Below are 20,052 nucleotides of genomic sequence, written 5' to 3' on the forward strand. Positions count from 1 at the left end.
TGATGCTCGCTCAATTTAGAACGACTGCTTTGAAGATACGCAGCCCTAAGGAAGATAGTAGACCTCTCCATTTTACACTGAGGCAGGAAGGAAGAAGAGCTGCATATAATGTGCTGAAAGCAAGTTTCCAAGAATCAAGGTCAAGATTGAAACCTGGCAGTTTGCAAGGGTTTTCTTGGCTTTTGACTTCACAAGTCTGAAGGAGGCCAGGAGAGCTTCATTTTTACCTATTTTTCACTTGAGGAACTGGGGTTCCAAGAAATATTTCCCAAATCAAGCCTGCTGTGCCAAAAGCATAGCTAGGAAGGCTCAGGGCAGGAAAGGTCCCACCTGGTACAACTCACCATAGTGAATTAAACACACATTAAAATGGAGGCGCACATCTATAATCCCAGAGGCAAGAGGATCAGGGGTTCAAAGCCAGCCTCAGCAATGGCAAAGCACTAAGCAACTCAGTGAGACCCCGTCTCTAAATAAGATACAAAGTAGGGCTGGGGTTGTGGTTCAGTGGTAGAGCACTTGCCTAGCATGTGCTAGGCGAGTTGAGCTCTCTACCACTGAGCCACAACCCCAACCCCCTGAAAAAATGTTTTTAAAAATTTAAATATCCTATACCTTCCCAGGGACCAGAATCCACCATCCAATGATCCTTACTATCAGGGGTTTCTTGCAAAGTCAAATTAATGACTAGAAAAGTTCAGGTTTTGGGGGTTGCCTGATTAAGTCTTCCTATTTACAAACAAAATGCACATTTACTGAACACTTAATCTGTGCCAGGCATCATACTGGGGGCTTTATGCATATTAGCTCTTTTAATTCTCTGATGTCAGTTCTATTTTCTTTCTTTTGTCGGTGGCAGTATTGGGGATTAAACCCATGGGTGCTCTAACACTGAGCTACAAACCCAACCCTTTTAATAATTTTTTTTTTTTTTTTGGTACCAGGGATTAAATCCAGGAGTGTTAACCATTGAGCCATATCCCAACCCTTTTTATTTTTATTATTACTTTTTTTTTTTTCTATTGGGGATTGAACTCAGAAGTACTCAACCACTAAACCACATACCCATCCATTTTTTGTATTTAGAGACAGGGTCTCACTGAGTTGCTTAGCTCCTCACTTGTGCTGAGGCTGGCTTTGAACTTGCGATTCCCCTGTCTCAGCCTCCTGGGCCGATGGGATTACAGGCATGTGCCAGCATGATCAGCATAAATTCTATTTTTATTCCCAATTTACAGAACAGAAACAGGAGGCTTGGAGAAGTGCCCTATTCTGGTTGCACAGTAAGTAAGTGGTAAAGCTGGAATTTGCCCATACCTTGGCACTCTCCTGCTTTCCCAGACAGTAATTCTCCAGTGTGCAGATTTCAAACTTCATGTCCCTGAAGGATGAGCCTGAAGACATTCCCACCTAGTGTGGTCTTTCTTCCCTTATTTTATTTCCACTGAATCACATAACACACTTATACAGGCACACACACATATATCAGCTATGCACTTAATTTATTGCCCTACCTGGTTGCAGAAAGGGAGGGAGAGAGTCCCTAAGACCCTACTGTTTCCACTGAAAAACAGCTCTAAGAGCACACCACGGTAGGCCTTTCATTGTCTGGATGGCTTTTTTTTTTTTTTTTGAGAGAGAATTTTAATATTTATTTTTTAGTATTTGGCCGACACAACATCTTTGTTTGTATGTGGTGCTGAGGATCGAACCGGGCCACACGCATGCCAGGCCAGCGCGCTACCGCTTGAGCCACATCCCCAGCCCCTTTTTTTCTTGTATTAGGAATTAAGCACAGGGACACTTCACTGAGCTACATCCCAGCACTTTTTTTTTTTTTTTTTTTTTTTTTTTGAGACAGGGTTGCACTAGTTACCAGGCTGGCCTCAAATTTAGGATCATCTTGAAAGTTCAAGGACAGCCTCAGCAACTTAGCAAGGCCTTCAGTAATTTGGTGAGACAGTCTCAAAACAAAAAATAAAAAGGGCTGGGCAGTGGTAAAGAGCCCCTGGTTCAATTCCCAGTACTTAAAAAAAAAAAAAATGGTGATCATTGTGCCTCAGCCTCCCAAATCACTGGGATTACAGGTATGTGCACCAAGCCCCGCCAGCTGGACTTTCTTAAACATTCTCAGAGCTTTGGACTCAAGAAGGCCCCTTCAGGGCTGGGGATGTGGCTCAAGCAGTAGCACGCTCGCCTGGCATGCATGCGGCCCGGGTTCGATCCTCAGCACCACATACCAACAAAGATGTTGTGTCCGCCGAAAACTAAAAAATAAATATTTAAAAAAAAAATTAAAAAAAAAAAGAAGGCCCCTTCAGGAATATTTTTTGGTGCTTACTCACGCCCAGCAGGGAAACAGGTTCTTCCTGATTTGGTCCAAGCTCCACTATCAACATCTTGGGTGACTCATTTATTTATTCAACAAATATTTATCATTGCAGCTACTATATGTCAGGTGATGAACCAGGTGACAGGGATCAAATGTTAGATCATGCTAGACAAGGAGTCTGCACACTAGTAAGGAAAACACACCTCCATTAACTGGCCATGTGAACTTGTGAATGCTGGCAAGGTCCTCAACCTCCTTGGCCTTCAGGTAAGACAAGGGTGGTGCTGCAATGGCTTCTCTCCGCCTCCCCCCATCTCCTGGCCCCAGCTGTCAGGTCCTATCCCAGCCTACTAAGAAATCCAAAGTCCAGGGCTGGGGATGTGGCTCAAGTGGTAGCGCCTTCGCCTGGCATGCGTGCGGCAGGGGTTCGATCCTCAGCACCACATACAAAGATGTTGTGTCCGCCAAATACTAAAAACTAAGTATTAAAAAATTCCCGGGGCTGGGGATGTGGCTCAGGCGGTAGCGCGCTCGCCTGGCATGCGTGCGGCCCGGGTTCGATCCTCAGCACCACATACCAACAAAGATGTTGTGTCCACCGAGAACTAAGAAAAAAATAAATAAATATTAAAATTCTCTCTCTCTCTCTGTCCCCCTCTCTCTCACTCTCTTTAAAAAAAAAAAAATTCCCTCTCTCTCATTCTCTCTTTAAAATAAATAAGTAAATAAATTGTTAAAAAAGAAATCCAAAGTCCACCCTCCAGCAGGCTGATCCTGGCTGAAAACAGGGTTGTTTTCTCCTTCTTTGCTACCCCTGGGGAAAAAAAGCTGGCTGAGGTGGAGCATAGTGGCCATTAGGGTGACCTTCACCCTAACCAGCCTCATCAGATCAACCCCTGCAAGGAGGATGCCCTGGGAGAGCTCCTCTGGGCTGGGGAAGCCTGGCCAGGTTACCTGAGTGGTAATAGATGGGGTGGGGGTAGAGTACTTCCTGCTTCCTGGAGCAAGGACCCCAGTGGGCCCTGCCAAGATGGTGTCCATTCTCCTTTGCCAGAAATACACCCTGCTGGTCCACTGGGGGCCCAGTCTTCTCCCCTGGTTCTGAATGCCACAGTGTAGGCTAGATTCCAGTCGCAGTTTCCCAATCTACAAAATGGGCTTGAGCTCCCCAGAGTGATCTAGATAGAGGCAAAGAGGTGAGTGCCAGAACTCCCACAGCCAAGCCCTGCCCTGAGCCCCACAGCATGAATCCCCTATAACAGAAGTGGGAGAACTCAGAGCTTTACAAAAGAGGAACCAGAAGCCAGAGTAGGCAGCGCCTCAGGACTGACATCCAGCTGTCTGGCTCCCTAACCCACCCACCTTCCACCATACTCTGTAGCAGTCCCCATGGCAACAGTGGTAGTGGGAATCAACACTCAAAGCTGTCTCTTACTGTGTGCCTACCCTGTGCTAGGTGCTTTGCCCACATTAATTCATGAATATGATGTTTCACAGAGCTAAAGGACAATTCTCAGCAAGAGCAAAAATATCCTGGCACCATCAGGGTTTGCAAAAACCGATGGTCCCTGAGTGATCCCTACATAGCAGAAAAGATGCCAAAACCCCATTTCCTGTGGACAGATAGTTCTGCCAGGATTAAGGTGTTTGTATAGGGAAGGGGGACATTAAGTGTCCTCTCCCTCCCCATGGGCCAAGCTCCTAGCTCCAGCCCTCAGAAGTCTGACTCATTTCCCTCCCCAGCCCTCTGAGCTATCCTGATGCACCAGCCTCACCCACTTCCCTTCCCCTTTCAGGCCCTGTCCACCAGTCCTCCAAGTAGGGCTCCCCAAGAATACTGCAGGCTGGTCCTCCATTTCCCAGAAATCGTCTAACCTCCCAGCCACCTTTGGTCCCCATACTGTCACAACCACAGTGTTCCTAATTCTGAACAAGGGATCAGATCAGTGGCCCTTAGCCCACACCCAGGGCCTGTGCTTGCCTCCTTAGGGACTGTCCATACTAGCAGTGATGCTCTCGTCCGCGAGACTTGAACTTTGAACCTAGGCTCCCCTCCCCGCCTGGTTTGGCTCTCCTGGAGCTCTGGTTCTCAAGGGCCCGGCAAACAGTGGCTCAAGAAAATAAAGTGGGGGGCTGGGGATGTGGCTCAAGCGGTAGTGCGCTCGCCTGGCATGCGTGCGGCCCGGGTTCGATCCTCGGCACCACATACCAACAAAGATGTTGTGTCCGCCGAGAACTAAAAAACAAATATTAAAAATTCTCTCTCTTGGGCTGGGGATGTGGTTCAAGCGGTAGCGCGCTCGCCTGGCATGCGTGCGGCCCGGGTTCGATCCTCAGCACCACATACCAACAAAGATGTTGTGTCCGCCGAGAACTAAAAAATAAATATTAAAAAAAAAATTCTCTCTCTCTCTCTCCCTCTTTAAAAAAAAAAAGAAAATAAAGTGGGGCCAGGGAGCCCAAGGAACCGAGCCAAGGTCACTCGGAGCGAGGTGACGGAGAAAGACCTCGGCGGCAGCCTCTCGCCGCCCGCGACCCTGACAGCCCAGAGCCGGCGCAGCAGGCTCTCCCACCGGCGACCGGAAGCGCCATGTGAGGAGCTGTAAACACAGCCCCAACGCCCCACCCCCGCTCCCTAGCTCCGCCCCACGGCCACGTGACGCACCCCGCCCGCCCCCGCCGCCGCCTCATTGGGTGGCCAGCTTTGTTTACCTTATATGGCCAGGTCCTAACACCCCACGGCGGCCTATTGGTAGAGGCGAGGCCTCACTCAGCTGACGTCACTCAGGACGGAAAGATGCAAATAAACCGGAGCATTATGGGAATGGAAGTCCCAGGCCACTCCGGAACTGTCTCCGCGTGGTCCTGGCGCCCGTCCGTCTTTGCACTGAGGATCAGGTTTTGCGTGGTAAAGCGGATACCGCAGGGATGGGGACCCCGAAGCGACAGGGGACGTCGCCCTCGCCAGCCTCTAATGGGCGCCGTCACTTCCCTAGGTGCTCCTCGACTGTGGCGAGCCGAAAGCCAGGCTGCGGAGGGCGGTGCGGGAGTGTGCTGCCAACCTCGGAAGGCGTCCTGGAGGCGGCGACTTCAAGCAGAGTCTTGCAGGACAGACTGGCTAACCGAAGGATGTTTGTTGTGTACCAGTTTTCGGGGCCTTGCAGCCTAATACAGTGAATTCTGCCCCCGAGCCCCGTGGTGGGCGTCCGCGCCCCCGCACACACCTGGGACCTAGTCCCCCGACCCTGCATCCCGCCCCCAGCAGGGCGCGGGCGTGCGCACCGTAGGCGCTCGGCGTCCACGCGCCCTCCCCGGCCCGGCCGCCCGACCGGCGGCGGGGGCGGCGCGGACTACAGGTCCCAGCATGCCCCGCCGGCCGCCGGCCGCGAGGCGGTGAGTCAGAGCGCACGGTAAATATTTGTATTAGCCGAGCCGGCTCGCTAATGGTGGACGCGTGAGGCGGAGGCGCGAGCGGCGCAGGGAGGCCGGAGCGGGCAGCGCGGCGGCGCCATGTCCGTGAACATGGACGAGCTCAAGCACCAGGTCATGATCAACCAGTTCGTGCTGACGGCGGGCTGCGCGGCCGACCAGGCGAAGCAGCTGCTGCAGGCGGCCCACTGGCAGTTCGAGGTGCGCGGGGCGGCGCGGGCGGACACGTGCCGGAGTGCGCTCGCCTGACGGCGCCGCGGCTTCCCCGAGGGTCCGGCCCCGGCCGGGCCTCGCCGCCAGCGGCTCGGACGGGGACCCCCCTTTGTCCGGGTAACGGCCGAGGGCGGGGCCCGGGCGGGTGACCGGAAGGAGGACGCCCCGGGCCAGGCCGAGCGGGCCGTAGGGCGGAGCCGTCCGGAGCGAGCGGGCGGCCGGCCGAGGGTCGGTGTGCCCGGTGGGCAGCCTGGCGGCGGGTGCGTACACGTACGTGTGCATCTGTGTTTACGCACGCACCGCGCCTCGGCGCCAGCGGGGCTGTCAGCGGGGCACCTCGAAGGTTGTGGGCTTGTGGGCACTGTGCCGGCGCGCGTCCCGTCGGCTGCAGCTGTGTCTGAGCGCGTGTGCCTTGTGCCCACTGTGTACGCTTGCGGCTGGTGGCAGATGGGCCCAGCACGGCGCGCATTGCGGTGTGCGGAACCCCACACTATAGCGTGGGGATGTGTATCTGTGTCCCCCGTTGCAGAGGTGTGCGGGTGGGCGGTCGCTGCGTGGGGGTCCAGATGCCCTTGGTGCTGCTAAGGGAACTCTACCTGGGCGGCCTCTCCGGGGATGGTGTGTTCCCTGGATCTCAGGCCAGCTAGCAGGAGGACCCCAGTCTGACTCCCAGTCTCCCATTTTCCTGCTAACCTGGAGTGTAATAGTGCCCCCCACCCACAGCTGTTTGTATTGCCAAGAGGCCACCTGATCTCCCAACTCAACAGCCCCCTGAATCACCCCTTGGTGGCATCTAGGATGAGGCCAGAGAACCTGGAGCTGTGTCCCTCAGCCATTCTACTAGTGTCTGCCCGGCAATGGCCCAAGAACCAGTTTTCCTATGGGAGCCACCTAGGGGAAGGTGCTTGAGCTTCCAGGAAGAACCAAGAACCCCTAGAGTGACGCTCAGCTTCTTTCGGGTGCAGTGGGGATCAGAATGACCCCACCTTGGGACAGTCTGTCAAGGTAGTGGCCCATCCACTCAGATGAATCCTTTCTCTCTTTACTTGCCTCCTTTCTCTAAGAGACTTCTGGGTCATTGTTCCTGTGCTGGCCTCAGGAGAGGGGAGGCTGCTCTCTGCAGCCTCAGTTTCTAAACCTGTCTCTGAGGAGAGCAGTGAGAGTCAGCCTCTAATGCCTGAATGGCCAGATCTGCCCTTTAGTCCCTTGGGGACACTCCACACCTCTCCAACAACCCTAATCAGCCCTGATGTCTCTAGGGCTGGATGTGGCAAAACTTGCAAAACCACATTCATGGCAGTTTGTGGAGTCCCGTGTCTACATGCAGGGCTCCCTCCCTGTCTGAGCTGGGCAGGCAGGTGTCCTGTGGGAACTGGGCCCTGTGTGCAGGCTGCTCAGCTTATCCCTTTGTGCCTAGCACCCAGGCTGCATCCCTCAGATAGCACAGGAGGGACTGAAAATGTAGTTCTGAAGATTGCAGTGTCTGGGGAAGAGGGGCAGGAACATCCTGCAGACTATAGGGGCTGAGGGATAGAAGTCCTGTGCCCTTGGCTCCCTGAGTCTGTTCCACTATCTGTAAAATGGGGGACACTAGGTAAGTCAGTGGGCTGCGAACCTCCAATCTCAAGTCTCTGGCCAGGAGTGAGGGCTCCTCGTAGTTAGCCCATCCCCTCCATGCCTGCCTCTCACCTGGCTGATGGCATACAGCAGGACCAGGCAGTGTTTCTGGGTCACATTCTTGATTCAAGTGCTAATGGGGGCAGAGGCTGCAGGGGGAGGGGGACTCTGTTTAGCTAGGCAGATGTTTCTCAATGGAGGACTCACACTGTGGCCTTTGGAGGACAGAGTTGGCTATGTCCCCTGGGCTGGGGGGAGCAGCCATTGCTGCTAGAGGGTCTTGGCACCAGGGGAGGTGCTTAGAGACCAGTTCCCATGCCTGAGCTCCTACATACTCTGGGTTTGGGAACCCAGAGTAGGATGTCTCCAACAGGAAATTCTTAAGAGTAATTTAAATTTTCTTTAAAAAGAAGCAGCAGCCGCAGCCCCTGAGGGCAAGCCCTGGGAGCAAGGCTGGGTTTCTGGGTCTGTTGGGTAGAGGAGGGGCCAGGAAGTCAAGCTGGCATTGGGCAGCTTAGGCTGGGTGGCAGTGGCTCCAGGGCCCAGCTTGGGACACAGCAGGGCTCCTAGGATCCCTCACATGCTTGACAGGCCCCCACACCCAGCACAGCAAGAGCAGTGCCTTGGTTTCCCGCAGGATCCTGAGGCAGAACACTTCACCGGACCTCCAGAGGAGCTGAGCTGGTCCCTGTAAGGGTTGCTCCACCTCCTTTGCCACTGCCCTCCTCATCCAGTCCCAAAGACTGCCTAGAGCCTCAGGCCTGGGCCCAAACTGCACTTCTGCTTTTTGCCAATCAAATGACCCTGAATGGGTCACTTCATCCTCAGTTTCCTTTTCTATAAAATGGTTGATTCCAGTCGCAGTCTTTGGAGTTGATACGTGCCCCTCTGAGGGGCTGTGTTTGGTGTGATAACCATGTGGAGTACCATACCAGGCACCAACAGGTGGCCTGGGAGTGCATTTGTCTTGGGAGCTATCTCAGTCCCTTGGTGGGTTCACCTACTGGCCACCTTGAGGACATTTCTTAGGAGGCACAAGTGAAAGTGTAAAATACATGCTCCTATCAAGTTCCAGTGATCTTAGGTAGTCATGCTGCAGGGGGGAACCTGGGTACCAGCTAGTCCAGTCTCTTGTGATAAAGATGGAGCAGCTGAGGCCCAGATAGGGGCAGGGCCACATGGTCAGCCAGAGGTGGAGCTGGGCCAAGAAGCAGATCTCCACCCTCCAGGGTTCAACACCTTCCTCGAGATTCCCTAGTTCCCACATGAGAAAATGGGCTCAGAGAAAAGTAGGGACTTACCGCCCTAAAGGTGGTAACAGAGCCAGGCTAGGATCTCCTGAATCAGAGACAGGGGACTGCATGGGCTAGTTACAGTCATGCAGCCTTTCCCCAGGAGACAAGGCAAAGCCCAGCAACAGTGTCAGGAATGTGTGTGTGGGGGGGTGCTCTGCAAGCAGGAAGCACTTGGCAGGGATAGGCATTGTTGCTAGAGTGTACACTGCTCACCTGACCTGCCCTGGGTTCCATGGCACCTTGAGCAGTGGAAGGATTGAGTGGTAACAGGTGCACTGCTGGTCCTTAGCCATTTCAACTGGCCCTGTCCTAATAGAAGGTCAGGCCAGGATCACACAAAGCCCCAGAGGACCCTGGGAACAGGAGCAGCCATGGGGCTGGGCAGGGTCCTAGAGGATAAGCACAGCCTTTTCTTCCTGCAGACAGCCCTCAGCGCCTTTTTCCAGGAGACCAACATACCCTACAACCACCACCATCACCAGATGGTAAGTGTCCCCTGGAGACCCAAAGGTGGCCAGGCTGGGGATTCTCAGTCCTTCGCAGGGAAGGAGGAGGCTGAGCCAGTTGAGTATATGAGCATCCCACCAGGGGCATGTAGTGGAGGAGGGCTGTGCACAGGGCTCTGGGCAGCCTGGGTTCAGTGGGACCTGGGGCACGCCAGCCCTTGGAGGTTGGTGCTACTCACCCTGCAGCCTCCCAGGGATGCCAGGCCAATCAAGGGTGCTGGGCAAGCTTCATGACCCCTGAGCCAGCAGGCACCATGCCTGGTGGTATGGATCTACTGCACAGGCCTGTCCATGGGGTGGGTCAGTTCGGGGTGCTGCACCTGGGAAGGGACACAGGAACTTCCTGACAGGAGCTGGGCCCTCATTTCTCCCTCTCTCCTTTCTTCCCCCACAGATGTGCACTCCTGCCAACACCCCTGCTACACCCCCCAACTTCCCCGACGCCCTCACCATGTTCTCCCGTCTCAAGGCTTCTGAGAGCTTCCACGGAGGCAGCAGCGGGAGCCCAATGGCCATGACAGCCACCTCACCCCCACCACACCTCCCCCATGCCGCCACGGGCAGCTTTGCAGCACCCAACTGGCCGACTACAGCCTCACCCCCCGGAGGCCCACAGCACCACCAGCCACAGCCACCCCTGTGGACTCCGGCACCCCCTTCCCCGCCTTCAGACTGGCCACCCCTGGCCCCCCAACAGGCTGCCTCAGAACCCAGGGCCCACCCTGCCATGGAGGCAGAGAGATAAGGGAGGCCCCTCCCCCCTCCCGGAGGCCAGGACCCCGTGGGGCGGGGGAGAGGACGTCTCCGTGGGCCCCCTTGACCCCTTCTCTGTCTGCACCCCTGTGCCCCAGAGCCCTGGAGGGAGTGACTCTAGCCAGGCGGGTGTGTGTCGTGCCAGCATGCACAGCTGCACTCATGCGAGTTCACGGAGCACAGGCACACAGCCCCCCGCTCGCATGGACTTGGCTCAAGAGTGGCCTAGGCGCCTGACGGACGGCACCTTGGAGACCAACAAGCCTTCCCATGAGGACTCACCCACCCTCCCCTGACCCAGCCCAGGGGTGCTCCAGGCAGTCACCCAGCGGAGACATGGCCAGCTCCTGACTTGGTGCTCCGCGAGGCTGGCAGGCCTAGGTCCCTACACTTGGGAATGCAGAGCCTTCTCCGCATGTGCGTGTGTAGCTGTGTCTGTATTTATGCGTTTGTCACTCTTTAAAAAGCAACCTAGATTACGGGGCAGCTGGACTTTGCATGTTAGAGTGAGCCCCAAGCCCCTTGCCCACCACCCTTCCCCTCAGGGCCTTGCCTCTCACCCCAGCCCCTTGTCAGCCAGCATTGCTCTTTCCTGCAGAGAAAAGGATTATGGGAAACTCCAGGACTCCTCCCACTATCCCCAGCGCCTGCCTGCTGGGGCTGCCTGCATGCCTTCCCCAGAGCCCAGGGGTACCTGATTCCTATCTCCTTTCCCCATTTTAACAGAAGAGAAGAAAATTCCAAACCACCCCAGGCTTTGTGGTCTTGCCTTGTGCCCTAGGCTTTGCTGCCAGCTTGCTCTGGATAAGAATGCCTAGCAGTGTCCAGGCCACTCCAGTCTCACCCAGCTCCACACTGCCGCCTATCACTGTCTTCGTTCACAGCCTGTCCTGGAATCTTCCTACCCACCCAAGGCTTTTCCCATGAAGTTAGTTTTCTGGCTTGTGATTCCAGAGTAGCACCCCTCTTCCTGCTTAGGACAGATCTCAACCCCCAGTTTTGAGTGAGCAGGACTAATGACTGCCTCCCTCTTCCTGGGCTTCACACAGGAGTTTTCTTGGATCCTCTGAGTTCAGCTTCGCAGCACAGCTAGTGGGGCAGCCCACTGGCCCCAGTCCACCTGGGAAACCTGGGCATGGAGGAGGGAAGGGGAGTCCACTCTGCAGTTTTTCCACTCTGGGATGGAAGAAATTGTCAGTCCCCCACAAGTGGTAGGGAAATGCTTTGCAGAGTTAGTTTGTGTTTTGGATCATCTGCCATGTGGGTAAGGGCATGGGCCCTTCCCAGGGGCAGACTGCTGGGTGGCTCTAAGGGTCAGCTCTGCACAAGATAGCACACAGTCTAGATTCTGCACAGTGGGATGCTGGGTAGCATTTTTAAGAAGTAACCAATGGCCCCTAGGGGACCAAACTAGGCCCCAGATTAACAGCATCACTCAGTCCCCAGCTCAGAGCCTCTGGTACCAAAAGCAACACCAAAGTGTCAGATGCCCTACATATCTTTACTAAATGCTGGAGTTTGGGGTGTCATTCGGAACCCATGTCTGCCCTTGGGGCCACTGTGGGCTGGGCCTGGAGGTCTCAGGTAGTCATTTTGAAGGCAGAAGGAACTTGGAAGTTCCTGTAGATCTGGCCTTTCCAACGCTGGCATTGTTGACATCGGGAACTGGACTGCTGTCCCTGTAGTATGGGTGTCCTCTACATCGAGATATCAGGTAGCATCCCAAAAGCCTACCCTAGAAACAGTAGCACCACCATTTGTGGCAATCAAAAATATCTACTGATACCTGCTTCAGGAGAAGTCACCCCAGTGGAGGGCTCCTATCTAATCCTGCGGTTTGCATACCTGGCTGCCCTTCTGTATCAGAATTTGGGGAGAAGACCCCCAGTGGATACCTGTGATCCATCTGCCTAAACTAATGCTACTCACTTTACACTTCAAAAAAGTGAGCTTTATGGTGTGCCAGTTATGCCAGCAAAGCTGTTACTAAAAATGAAAGCACTCCTAGAGGATTCTGATGCAGCTGCCCCTCACGTGGTACAGCTACCAGCTCCTGCTTCCCAAACCTGCAGACCAAGAAGGCCCCTGAGTGCCTGTCAGTCATGCTTGAGGCAGCTGCTTCAGAGGAGAGGCCTAGACTGACTGACAGTTAAGCGTCCTAGGAAAGGAAGGGTTTTTGGGCAGAGTAGGCTGGAACAGGGCCTGGGAATCTGTTTCCCAATGGATGCCAAAGCTGTGTCAGGTATGCTTTCAGGCCCTGGCCTGAGCATCCTGTAGACAAGGGAGGGGCTGCAAGAGTGGTCCAGGACTAGCAGGGTGGCCCACAAAGACACCACATGCCTCACAACTCAAGTGTGACAACATGGGACCTTCTGCAGCTTAATTCAAACCTGAAGCTGAAAAGCAAAACAGACCAGCGACGACACATGTTCAAAAGGAAGATGGCTAAAAAGCTAAGGAGCTGAAATTTCAGGACAGACTCCAAATTCTAGGCCTCCCTCAGCTGTGCTTCATAGCAGCACTGGGAGCTTCCTGAACAGCAGGAAAATCGCCTTGTTACTTAGAAGGCCAGTGCATCTGAGCTGATCATGCCCTGTTCGCCACTGGGCTGGTGCTCCAAACGACTTACGACTGTCTCCAAAATTCCACTCTAAATGTACGCTACTGTGCTGGGTGTGGTGGTGCACACTTGTAATCCCAGAGCCTCTGGAGGCTGAGGTAAGAGGATCACAAGTTCGAGGGCAGCCTTAGCAACTTAGCAAGACCCATCTCAAAAAATAAAAAGGGCTGGGGATGTAACTCAGTGGTAAAGAGCCTCTGGGTTCAATCCCTGGTACCAAAAAGTTAAGAAATAAATCAAAATCATCGTTGCTATCCATGAGTCTGCTCAAAAACAATGTGCTTCAGGCTCTTCATGCCTTGATTCCCAGAGAGGAAGGGCAGCACGTGGGAACAAAAGCCTGCACGCGGGTAATGAGCAGTGGCTGCGGCCTTCAGGTCTGCTTTGGGCGAGGGCACATCTCAGGGCTCACAAACCCTCAGCCCTGCCGGGTGCTGGTGTGGCCTGTGCAATACCGCACACGTCGCAAGGCATTTGCCAACTTTTTAAATTGTGATAAGCCTGCCTTTTGACGTATCCTGGAAAACTGGAATGTATGGCCCAAATTCCCTCAAGGCCACAAGTGGCTAGTATTGACCACATGCTGGGACACAGCCTGGCCCACCTCTGCTGGCCAGCCCCTGTACTGCCTTGGAATCTGCTGGACTCAACAGGAGCTTGCTTTTCACCATGAGCAGCTGCAGAAATAAACATCCCTGCTCCATGGGGAGGGCCTGGCAGATGAGCAAGACACTGAGCTGTCTTCTGCTGTGGGCAGGCTCCTCCTCTGACAGCTTCAAAGACAGAAGGGCTTCTTGTGCTGCGAGAGTCCTGGACACCAGGCCACACCCAGGTCTGCTGGGTGTTCCCAGGGTCTCTCCAGTGGCCCCACCAGGGCTGTCTGAGAACACACAGCAGCCAGCCCATAGAACCACACTGTCCCACTGACTGCCGCCCTGCAGGTCTCAGAGGGGCTCTGCCCAGCATCGCTCCCCAGCCAAGGACAGATGAGTCCTTTGACTTGGATCTACCTCCCTGGGTGGGAGGCCGCTGGGCTTGGCCAAGATGGCATCTTCGTGCAAGGCTGTTTGTAACTCCTGCGGTTGGAAAGGGTTTCTCTCTGGGCTGGTAGCCACAGCTTATACTTGGGTAATATGTATATTTCGAATGAGCCTTAAAAGAACTCAGCTGTTTGGGGGTAGGTAAGGCCGAGTTCTGGGGAGGACAGCCGTGGCTCTCCTTTTTGCCAAGGCCTTGTCAGTGGCACACCACGTGGCACCGGGCGCCTGTGGGTAAAATCCTGCTCTGCCCTTAGGAGACATTTCTGAGCTGGGGCCACAGCTCCCCTAGCTGCAGTGGAGAAGGATGAGAGCTGAGCCCCCCACTGCCCCTGACAGTACCCAGCAGGTGTGGCCTCTTGGGCAAGGGCCAGAGAGTTAGGGCCTCATCCTATGAGCCTGGGCCTGTTGAGACCCTTGGTCTGCCCCCATACAGCTGAGGCAGCTCAGAGCATGTGGTCACTGTGGTAATTTGGCAAAGGATGAAGGTTTGTTTCGAGTCTCTGCTGACACTCATCCTGGGTGGCTGTGGGCAAGGGCGCTGGGAGGCTGAGCCCCGGTGGCCACTAGAAAAGGGACCAGCAAGTCCCACCCATGGAGAGAAGGCAAGGCCACTCTCTGCAGAGAGCACCCAGCCAGTCCCCTCATCTACGGTCAGAAAGATGGAAGATTTTATTCTGGGAAGAAGTTGCCAAAATACTCATCTGTGACATGGAGGTGGGGCTGGGGCTGTGCGAACCAGTGGCCCCCGAAGTGGCTTGGAGAGGTGAGTCACTGGGGTTCGGCAGAGCGTGGCCTCATTTGAACACAGTCCTTGGAAAAAGAAACAACCAGTCAGGCCAGGGGTGGTCTCAGGTGAATAGCTGGTGAGGGGAATGGGGACCAGTAGGAATGGTCAGGCATGCTGAGTCCCCAGGCACTGATGGCCTCCCAGGCCAGGGGCTCCCCCTCCACACCACTCCCTGGCAGAGCCTGGAGCCCAGCCCTTGGTCCTCCCCAGGACCCTCCCCTCTCCAGCTCACTGCTGGACAGTTCTCCCCGCCAGCCCCCAGGTCCAAGATTCTAGTGAACACTGGGGTGGAGCTGAGATCTCGCCCCAAACCTGTGTAGAGTTGTTTTCATCACTGAAATGGAACAGAGCAGTCAGCAGTAGCAACAGGAAGAAGGAAAAATAGCAGAGGCGTGAAAAAGGCAAGGGAGAGCAAGACAGGAGAGGGGAAGGGAGGGATGGGAACCTCCAAAAGGAGCAGGCCAGGTGGAGCCCGGGGCAGGGGGCAGGGGGTGATCCCTGGCTCTGTGTTCTGAGGCTGGTCTCTAAATTGCCAGTGAGAGCTTGTGACCTCCTGGTTTGCTTTTCCCACCAGATGCATGGTCTGTGAGCAAGGGAAGCTGCTAGACTCAAAACAGGCCTGTGGTGCTCGGCCCGGAAGGGATGGTGCAATCCTGGAATACCCTAGGAGCGTTGCACCCATTTCCTCGTGGATCAGCTAAGAAGTAAACAGAAACAATCCAATTCATGACAGCAGTTACCAACATGAAAGAAAAAGATGCACACGGTCAAATTTGGTTCCCATGGGAAACTGGACTTAGTAAAAATAATGGCCCCCAAGCAAGGTGGGCAAAGGCAGGAGCTGTCGTGGGAACTGCTTCTGATGGCATCCTTCAGAAGAATAAAAAGGCAAGGGATCAGGGGCCGGGGTTGTGGCTCAGTGGCAGAGCACTTGCTAGCATGTGTGAGGCACTGGGTTCGATCCTCGGCACCGCATAAAAATAGAAATAAATTTTTAAAAAAAAGGCTTTATTAAAAAAAAAGAAGAAAGAAAATAATTTTTTATAAAGGAAAGGGATTATTTTAAAACCATTTTAACTGTTGTATTCAAAATTGGTCAGGGAATTCAAGTGGCTTAGTGGCAAATTCACTTGAAAGCCATGTTTTTTATGAAGTGATAAGAAGGCTGTGTTGGAGAAGAAGTTTGGGTTGTTTGTATTTATATGTAGAGTTAAAATAGTTACTTAATCAACATGGGGGGTCCCCTGTGCAGTATTTTGTTTGGTTTGCCCAGGGGACGTTTCCTGGACCAGCTCCAGGGCCCCGGGTCTCACCCGGGGGAGTAGATGGGACCTGAGACTTGTGGGGACACAGGAAGGTTAGGGGCTCACGGGTTGACAGGCTCCTCCATAGGCTGCTTGCTGGTTCGGGACTCAGGGCGCAGAGACCTCAAGTGTCTGGTAGGCTCTGGGGCCTGCTGGGGGTTCCGCAGAGGGGGGAACAGCGGCGGCAGCAGTGGCAGAGGTGGCAGGGATGGCGGTTGAGCCAGCGTCACGGAGGGAGAGCCAGGGGTGGCTGAGCAGGCTCCAGGGCAGGGACCCAAGGCTGCAGGGAGCAGGATAAAACCCAAGAAATTCCTGGGAGCAACTGGCCTGATGAGGTCCACCCCACTGGAGGGAAGAGCAGCCGAGTCTGGAGGTGCTCTGTGGGCCATGTCAGGGCTGGTTACTGTGGCCTCCCCTGGCCCTGGGCACCTAAACTTCCTAGGTGAAGTGACAAAAGATACAGGACTCTGGAAATGGGCACTAGAGTAGGGCAGAGCACCCAGGAGGACACCGAGCTTGGTGTCTGGGGGTTGGGCTCAGGTCGCTGAGGTTCAGCTCCCTCCTCTTGAAATGGACTAATAGAGCAGGACGTGGCCGTGAGCTGTAGTGGGACTGCAGTGTGTGCCACTGTCGGATCTTTCCATGTCCCTGCTCAGCAGCCAGGCACTGTGTTGCATGGCCATACTTCCAGCAACATGGGAGGCTGAGGCAGGAGGATCACAAGTTTGAAGCCAGCTTGGGCAATTTAGTAAGACCCAGTACCCAAAAAATAAAGACCACCAGGACCACCCCCCCTGAGCTGGGTAAGAACTAGATGAGACAAGAAGGGAGAAAGAGCTTCATAAGCTGTCAATGCCCCTCGGCTGCTGATACACGGTGACACCAGTCAGGGGAGCACAGGGCTCAGCTCATCCCAACCTGGCTCCTGGGCTGCAGTCCAACAGGCCTAGGGCAGTAAGTGGGCTCCTGTGTCCCACCCCTGCAGCCAGTGGACGCCTGGGGACGGACACCTGGCCTAGGCTTCTGTGATGATGCCCAGGGCCTACAAGCTCCCCTGAGGATGGAGCAGGAGCCCAGGACAGCTGCAGGCACATTTCCCTGGCCAGGGAGCAAAGTGCTGGGTGGGGGCTGCTACAGGGGTCTTCCTGGGGCCCAGGTGTGGGTGAGCAGGCTGCCTGAACCTTGACAGAGCAGGTGAGAGATGGATGAGGTGGGACAGAGCAAGCCTTGGGGCTGGGGGTGAGGGTAACGGGCAGTGAGTGGAGGGACCCAAGACCTGGCAGAACCCCAGGTGGGATGGGAGGGTTGGGGGAGGTACTCACGGGGGCAGATGGTACCAAATAAGTCACTGGAGCGCACAGGAGCATACAGGTTTCTAGCTGGGGGACAAGGAACCTTGACAGCTGAGAAGAAAGGACCAGAACAGGTAGGCGTCTTCCAGAGCTCTGGCCTCGCATCAGGCTCAACCTAACCCAGCCCTGCCTCTCCAGCTCCTCCAACCCTCCTGTCCCCATGGGTGAATGTCCTTCCCTCTCTGCTTAAGTCCAGATCCTCCCAAGGCTAAGACCAGGACAGCTGACATCCCAAAGGCTTCTCCAAGCCAGGGGACATGACAATTAGTAAAAGCAATTGGCCTGATGCAGACAAGGACTGCATGAGGTAGGCGTCTGGCAGTTCTGTTTTACACACATGCATGATAAATGTGTGCACATGCTTTTTTTTTTTTTTTTTTTTTTTTTTTAAGGCACAGTCTTGCTAGGTCTCCCAGGCTGGTCTCCAATCCCTGAGCTCAAGTGATCCTCCTGCCTCAGCCTCTCAAGTAGCTGGGACTATAGATGTGTGCCACTGTCAGTTCTTTAGGTATTCCTGTTGGGCAGCCATGCACTCTAGTGCATGGCTGTAATTAGAGCAACTTGGGAGGCTAAGGCCAGAGGATCCCAAGTTCGAGCACAGTCTCAGCAACTTAGCAAAACTCTCAAAATAAAAAAAATAAAAAGAGCTAGGATGTACATGGTGGAGAATTTGTCTAGCATGCCCGAGGCCCTGGATTCAACCCCAGTACAATAACAACTAAAAATTTCCTGCTGGGGACAGACCCATAAAGTCCCCACCCCCATCTTGCCCCCCACCTTTTTTTTTTTTTTAGGTAATTTCACACAACATAAAATTATCCCTTTAAAGCGCCCAGTGCGGGGCTGGGGATGTGGCTCAAGCGGTAGCGCGCTCGCCTGGCATGCGTGCGGCCCGGGTTCGATCCTCAGCACCACATACCAACAAAGATGTTGTGTCCGCCGAGAACTAAAAAATAAAAATTCTCTCTCTCTCTCTCTCTCTCTCTCTCTCCCCTCTCTCACTCTCTCTTTAAAAAAAAATAAAAAAATAAAAAAATAAAGCGCCCAGTGCGGTGGCATGGAATACATTCACAGAGCTGCACGGCGCCACCGCTATCCAGTTCCAAGACACTTTCATCACCCCAAAAGCATCCTGCACGCCATTAAGCAGTCACTCCCCGCTGCCACACCAGCTCCTGGAAACCACTGTTTTCATTTTCTCCATGAATTTGCTTCTTCCAGACATTTCATGAAAATGGAGCCATAAAACACGTGCCTGCTCCTGTCCAGCCACGAATCACCGTGACTGTGACTGGCCACCATCCTAATCCCTTCTGTGGAAAGGGGACTGTATTGAGCAGGAGTTTGAGGTGGGGAAATTATCCCAGGTTATCCAGGTGGGCCCTGAGTGCAATCATGGGGCCCAGGGCGACGGAGCTGGAGGTATGATAGCAGGCGCGGAGGCCAGTGTGGTGTGCTCTGAGGACAGAGAAGGTGGGGCCTCTACCTGGGAAAGGTGAGGAGTGGTTTCGCCCCTGGAGCCTCCAGATCTCGGACTTCCAACCTCCAGAACTAAGACAATGAATCTGCGACGGCACCCACAGAGGAGCCCGAGCCCACACGCTTTAGGAGAGTCAACTGGCCGTGACGAGGCTTCAGCTGGCGGGGGTCGTCTCCCACAGAACACTCCTCCTGTCTCTGTAGCCCTGATCCTTCCACCTGGAGCCCCTTCTGACCACCTCCTGCTGCCTTCCTTCTGCGCTCAGTCTGCTTCTGTGGACACTCTCTGAAGGCCCCACCTGCGGAGCAGGCCTTGCACACCTGTCTACCAACTGCGGGGCCGCCCTGAGGATCGGAAGTCCCTCTGCACAGGCCTAGACTGAGGACTGCAGCATCACAATCAGAAAGGCCATGGGCTGGCCTTTGGAGGCCTGGGGGGGGGGGGCGCAGATGAAGGGCTGGCTGCGTAGTGGGTCCTGATGGTGGATGGGTGAAGTCTTCCGGAGCTGGGTGGCTCAGCGTGCTAGTTTTAGGTTGGAATATGGTGTCTGTTTTGGATGACAACGTTCTTCTGTGTGAGCACATGAGTGGATCTACGTGCTGCCACAGACAGGCTTCTAGTGGACTCTCACACTAGTTTGGCTTCATCACCCAAGTGAGGCGAAATGTTGGAGCCATCCAAGTTCAAATTCTGTGTGCATTGTGGGTCTTGGGAATGAACCATCAACCAGGGAGAAGCCCCTCAGCTCCCTCTTCAGGGGTGACAGCCTTGGGGAAGGTAGATGGGGTTGAGGACAGGACCAGAGATTCCATCTGTCCCAGCCCCTCCACTGAGGCTGCCCTCCCAGCAAGTGGACCTCCCCTGTGTGTAGATGAGATGCCTCACCAGGTTGCTGCGGGCAGGGGCAGGTGGGGAGGGCCCGGCTTATTAGCCACTTACGAAACCCTCAAGTCACCCTGCTTGGTGACCCCTGAAGGCCCAGCCCAGCTCCTCCCATCAGAGCTGCAGTGCCTGGAGCAGCCACATCCTGCCTGGGGAGAGGACAAGGGAGGTGGTGACCTGCCCTCCTGGAAACAGGGTGTGGCCTGGAATGGTTGCCTGGTGGTCCCCAATAAGTATGTCCCCTGGAACCCAGGTACGTAAGCGTATTGGAGACAGGATCTCTGCAGGCTTAATGAAGGATCCTGCAGTGAGATCATCCTGGGTTACATGGAGCCCTAAATCCAAAGGCAAGTGTCCTAAGGAAGAAGAGGAGAGCCATAGAGGACGCAAAGAAGAGGCCGACGCTGGAGTGAGGCAGCCATTCCCAGGAGACCGCAGAGCC

The 20,052-nt window shown here is 54.6% G+C and overlaps 3 protein-coding genes across 3 annotated transcripts in view; 1 reads left to right on the plus strand and 2 right to left on the minus strand.

Moving 5' to 3' along the window:
- Positions 1 to 5,521, minus strand: part of MGRN1 (mahogunin ring finger 1) — a 56,385-nt gene extending 50,864 nt beyond the window's left edge. The window contains exon 1 of the mRNA XM_081298314.1: positions 5,045 to 5,521. The gene's annotated coding sequence lies outside the window, so the exon portion shown is untranslated. The remainder of the gene's footprint in view (positions 1 to 5,044) is intronic.
- Positions 5,522 to 5,722: 201 nt separating this feature from the next.
- On the plus strand, positions 5,723 to 10,775 carry UBALD1 (UBA like domain containing 1). The gene is made up of 3 exons (XM_081298315.1): positions 5,723 to 5,962; positions 9,309 to 9,371; positions 9,787 to 10,775. The coding sequence occupies exons 1-3, from the start codon at positions 5,843 to 5,845 to the stop codon at positions 10,135 to 10,137; spliced, it is 534 nt and encodes a 177-aa protein (XP_081154441.1). The 5' UTR covers positions 5,723 to 5,842; the 3' UTR covers positions 10,138 to 10,775.
- Positions 10,776 to 15,591: 4,816 nt separating this feature from the next.
- LOC308652299 (uncharacterized protein C16orf96) overlaps positions 15,592 to 20,052 on the minus strand; it is a gene marked incomplete at its 5' end in the record, with an annotated part of 38,815 nt that continues 34,354 nt past the window's right edge. Inside the window, 2 exons of the mRNA XM_081300048.1 lie at positions 15,592 to 16,176; positions 17,219 to 17,299. Of these exons, the coding sequence (XP_081156174.1) occupies positions 15,959 to 16,176; positions 17,219 to 17,299 (299 nt within the window). The 3' untranslated portion in view covers positions 15,592 to 15,958. The remainder of the gene's footprint in view (positions 16,177 to 17,218; positions 17,300 to 20,052) is intronic.

Source organism: Spermophilus citellus (genome assembly GCF_964194105.1).
Source record: "Spermophilus citellus genome assembly, chromosome: 6".
Taxonomy (NCBI): domain Eukaryota; kingdom Metazoa; phylum Chordata; class Mammalia; order Rodentia; family Sciuridae; genus Spermophilus; species Spermophilus citellus.

Excerpts from the sequence above, each read along its gene's own strand:
- UBALD1 (XM_081298315.1), top strand. The coding sequence starts at position 5,843 with ATGTCCGTGAACATGGACGAGCTCAAGCACCAGGTCATGATCAACCAG. Across the intron at positions 5,963-9,308 it reads CGGCCCACTGGCAGTTCGAG|ACAGCCCTCAGCGCCTTTTT; the intron begins GTGCGCGGGGCG and ends TTCTTCCTGCAG. Across the intron at positions 9,372-9,786 it reads ACCACCACCATCACCAGATG|ATGTGCACTCCTGCCAACAC; the intron begins GTAAGTGTCCCC and ends CTTCCCCCACAG.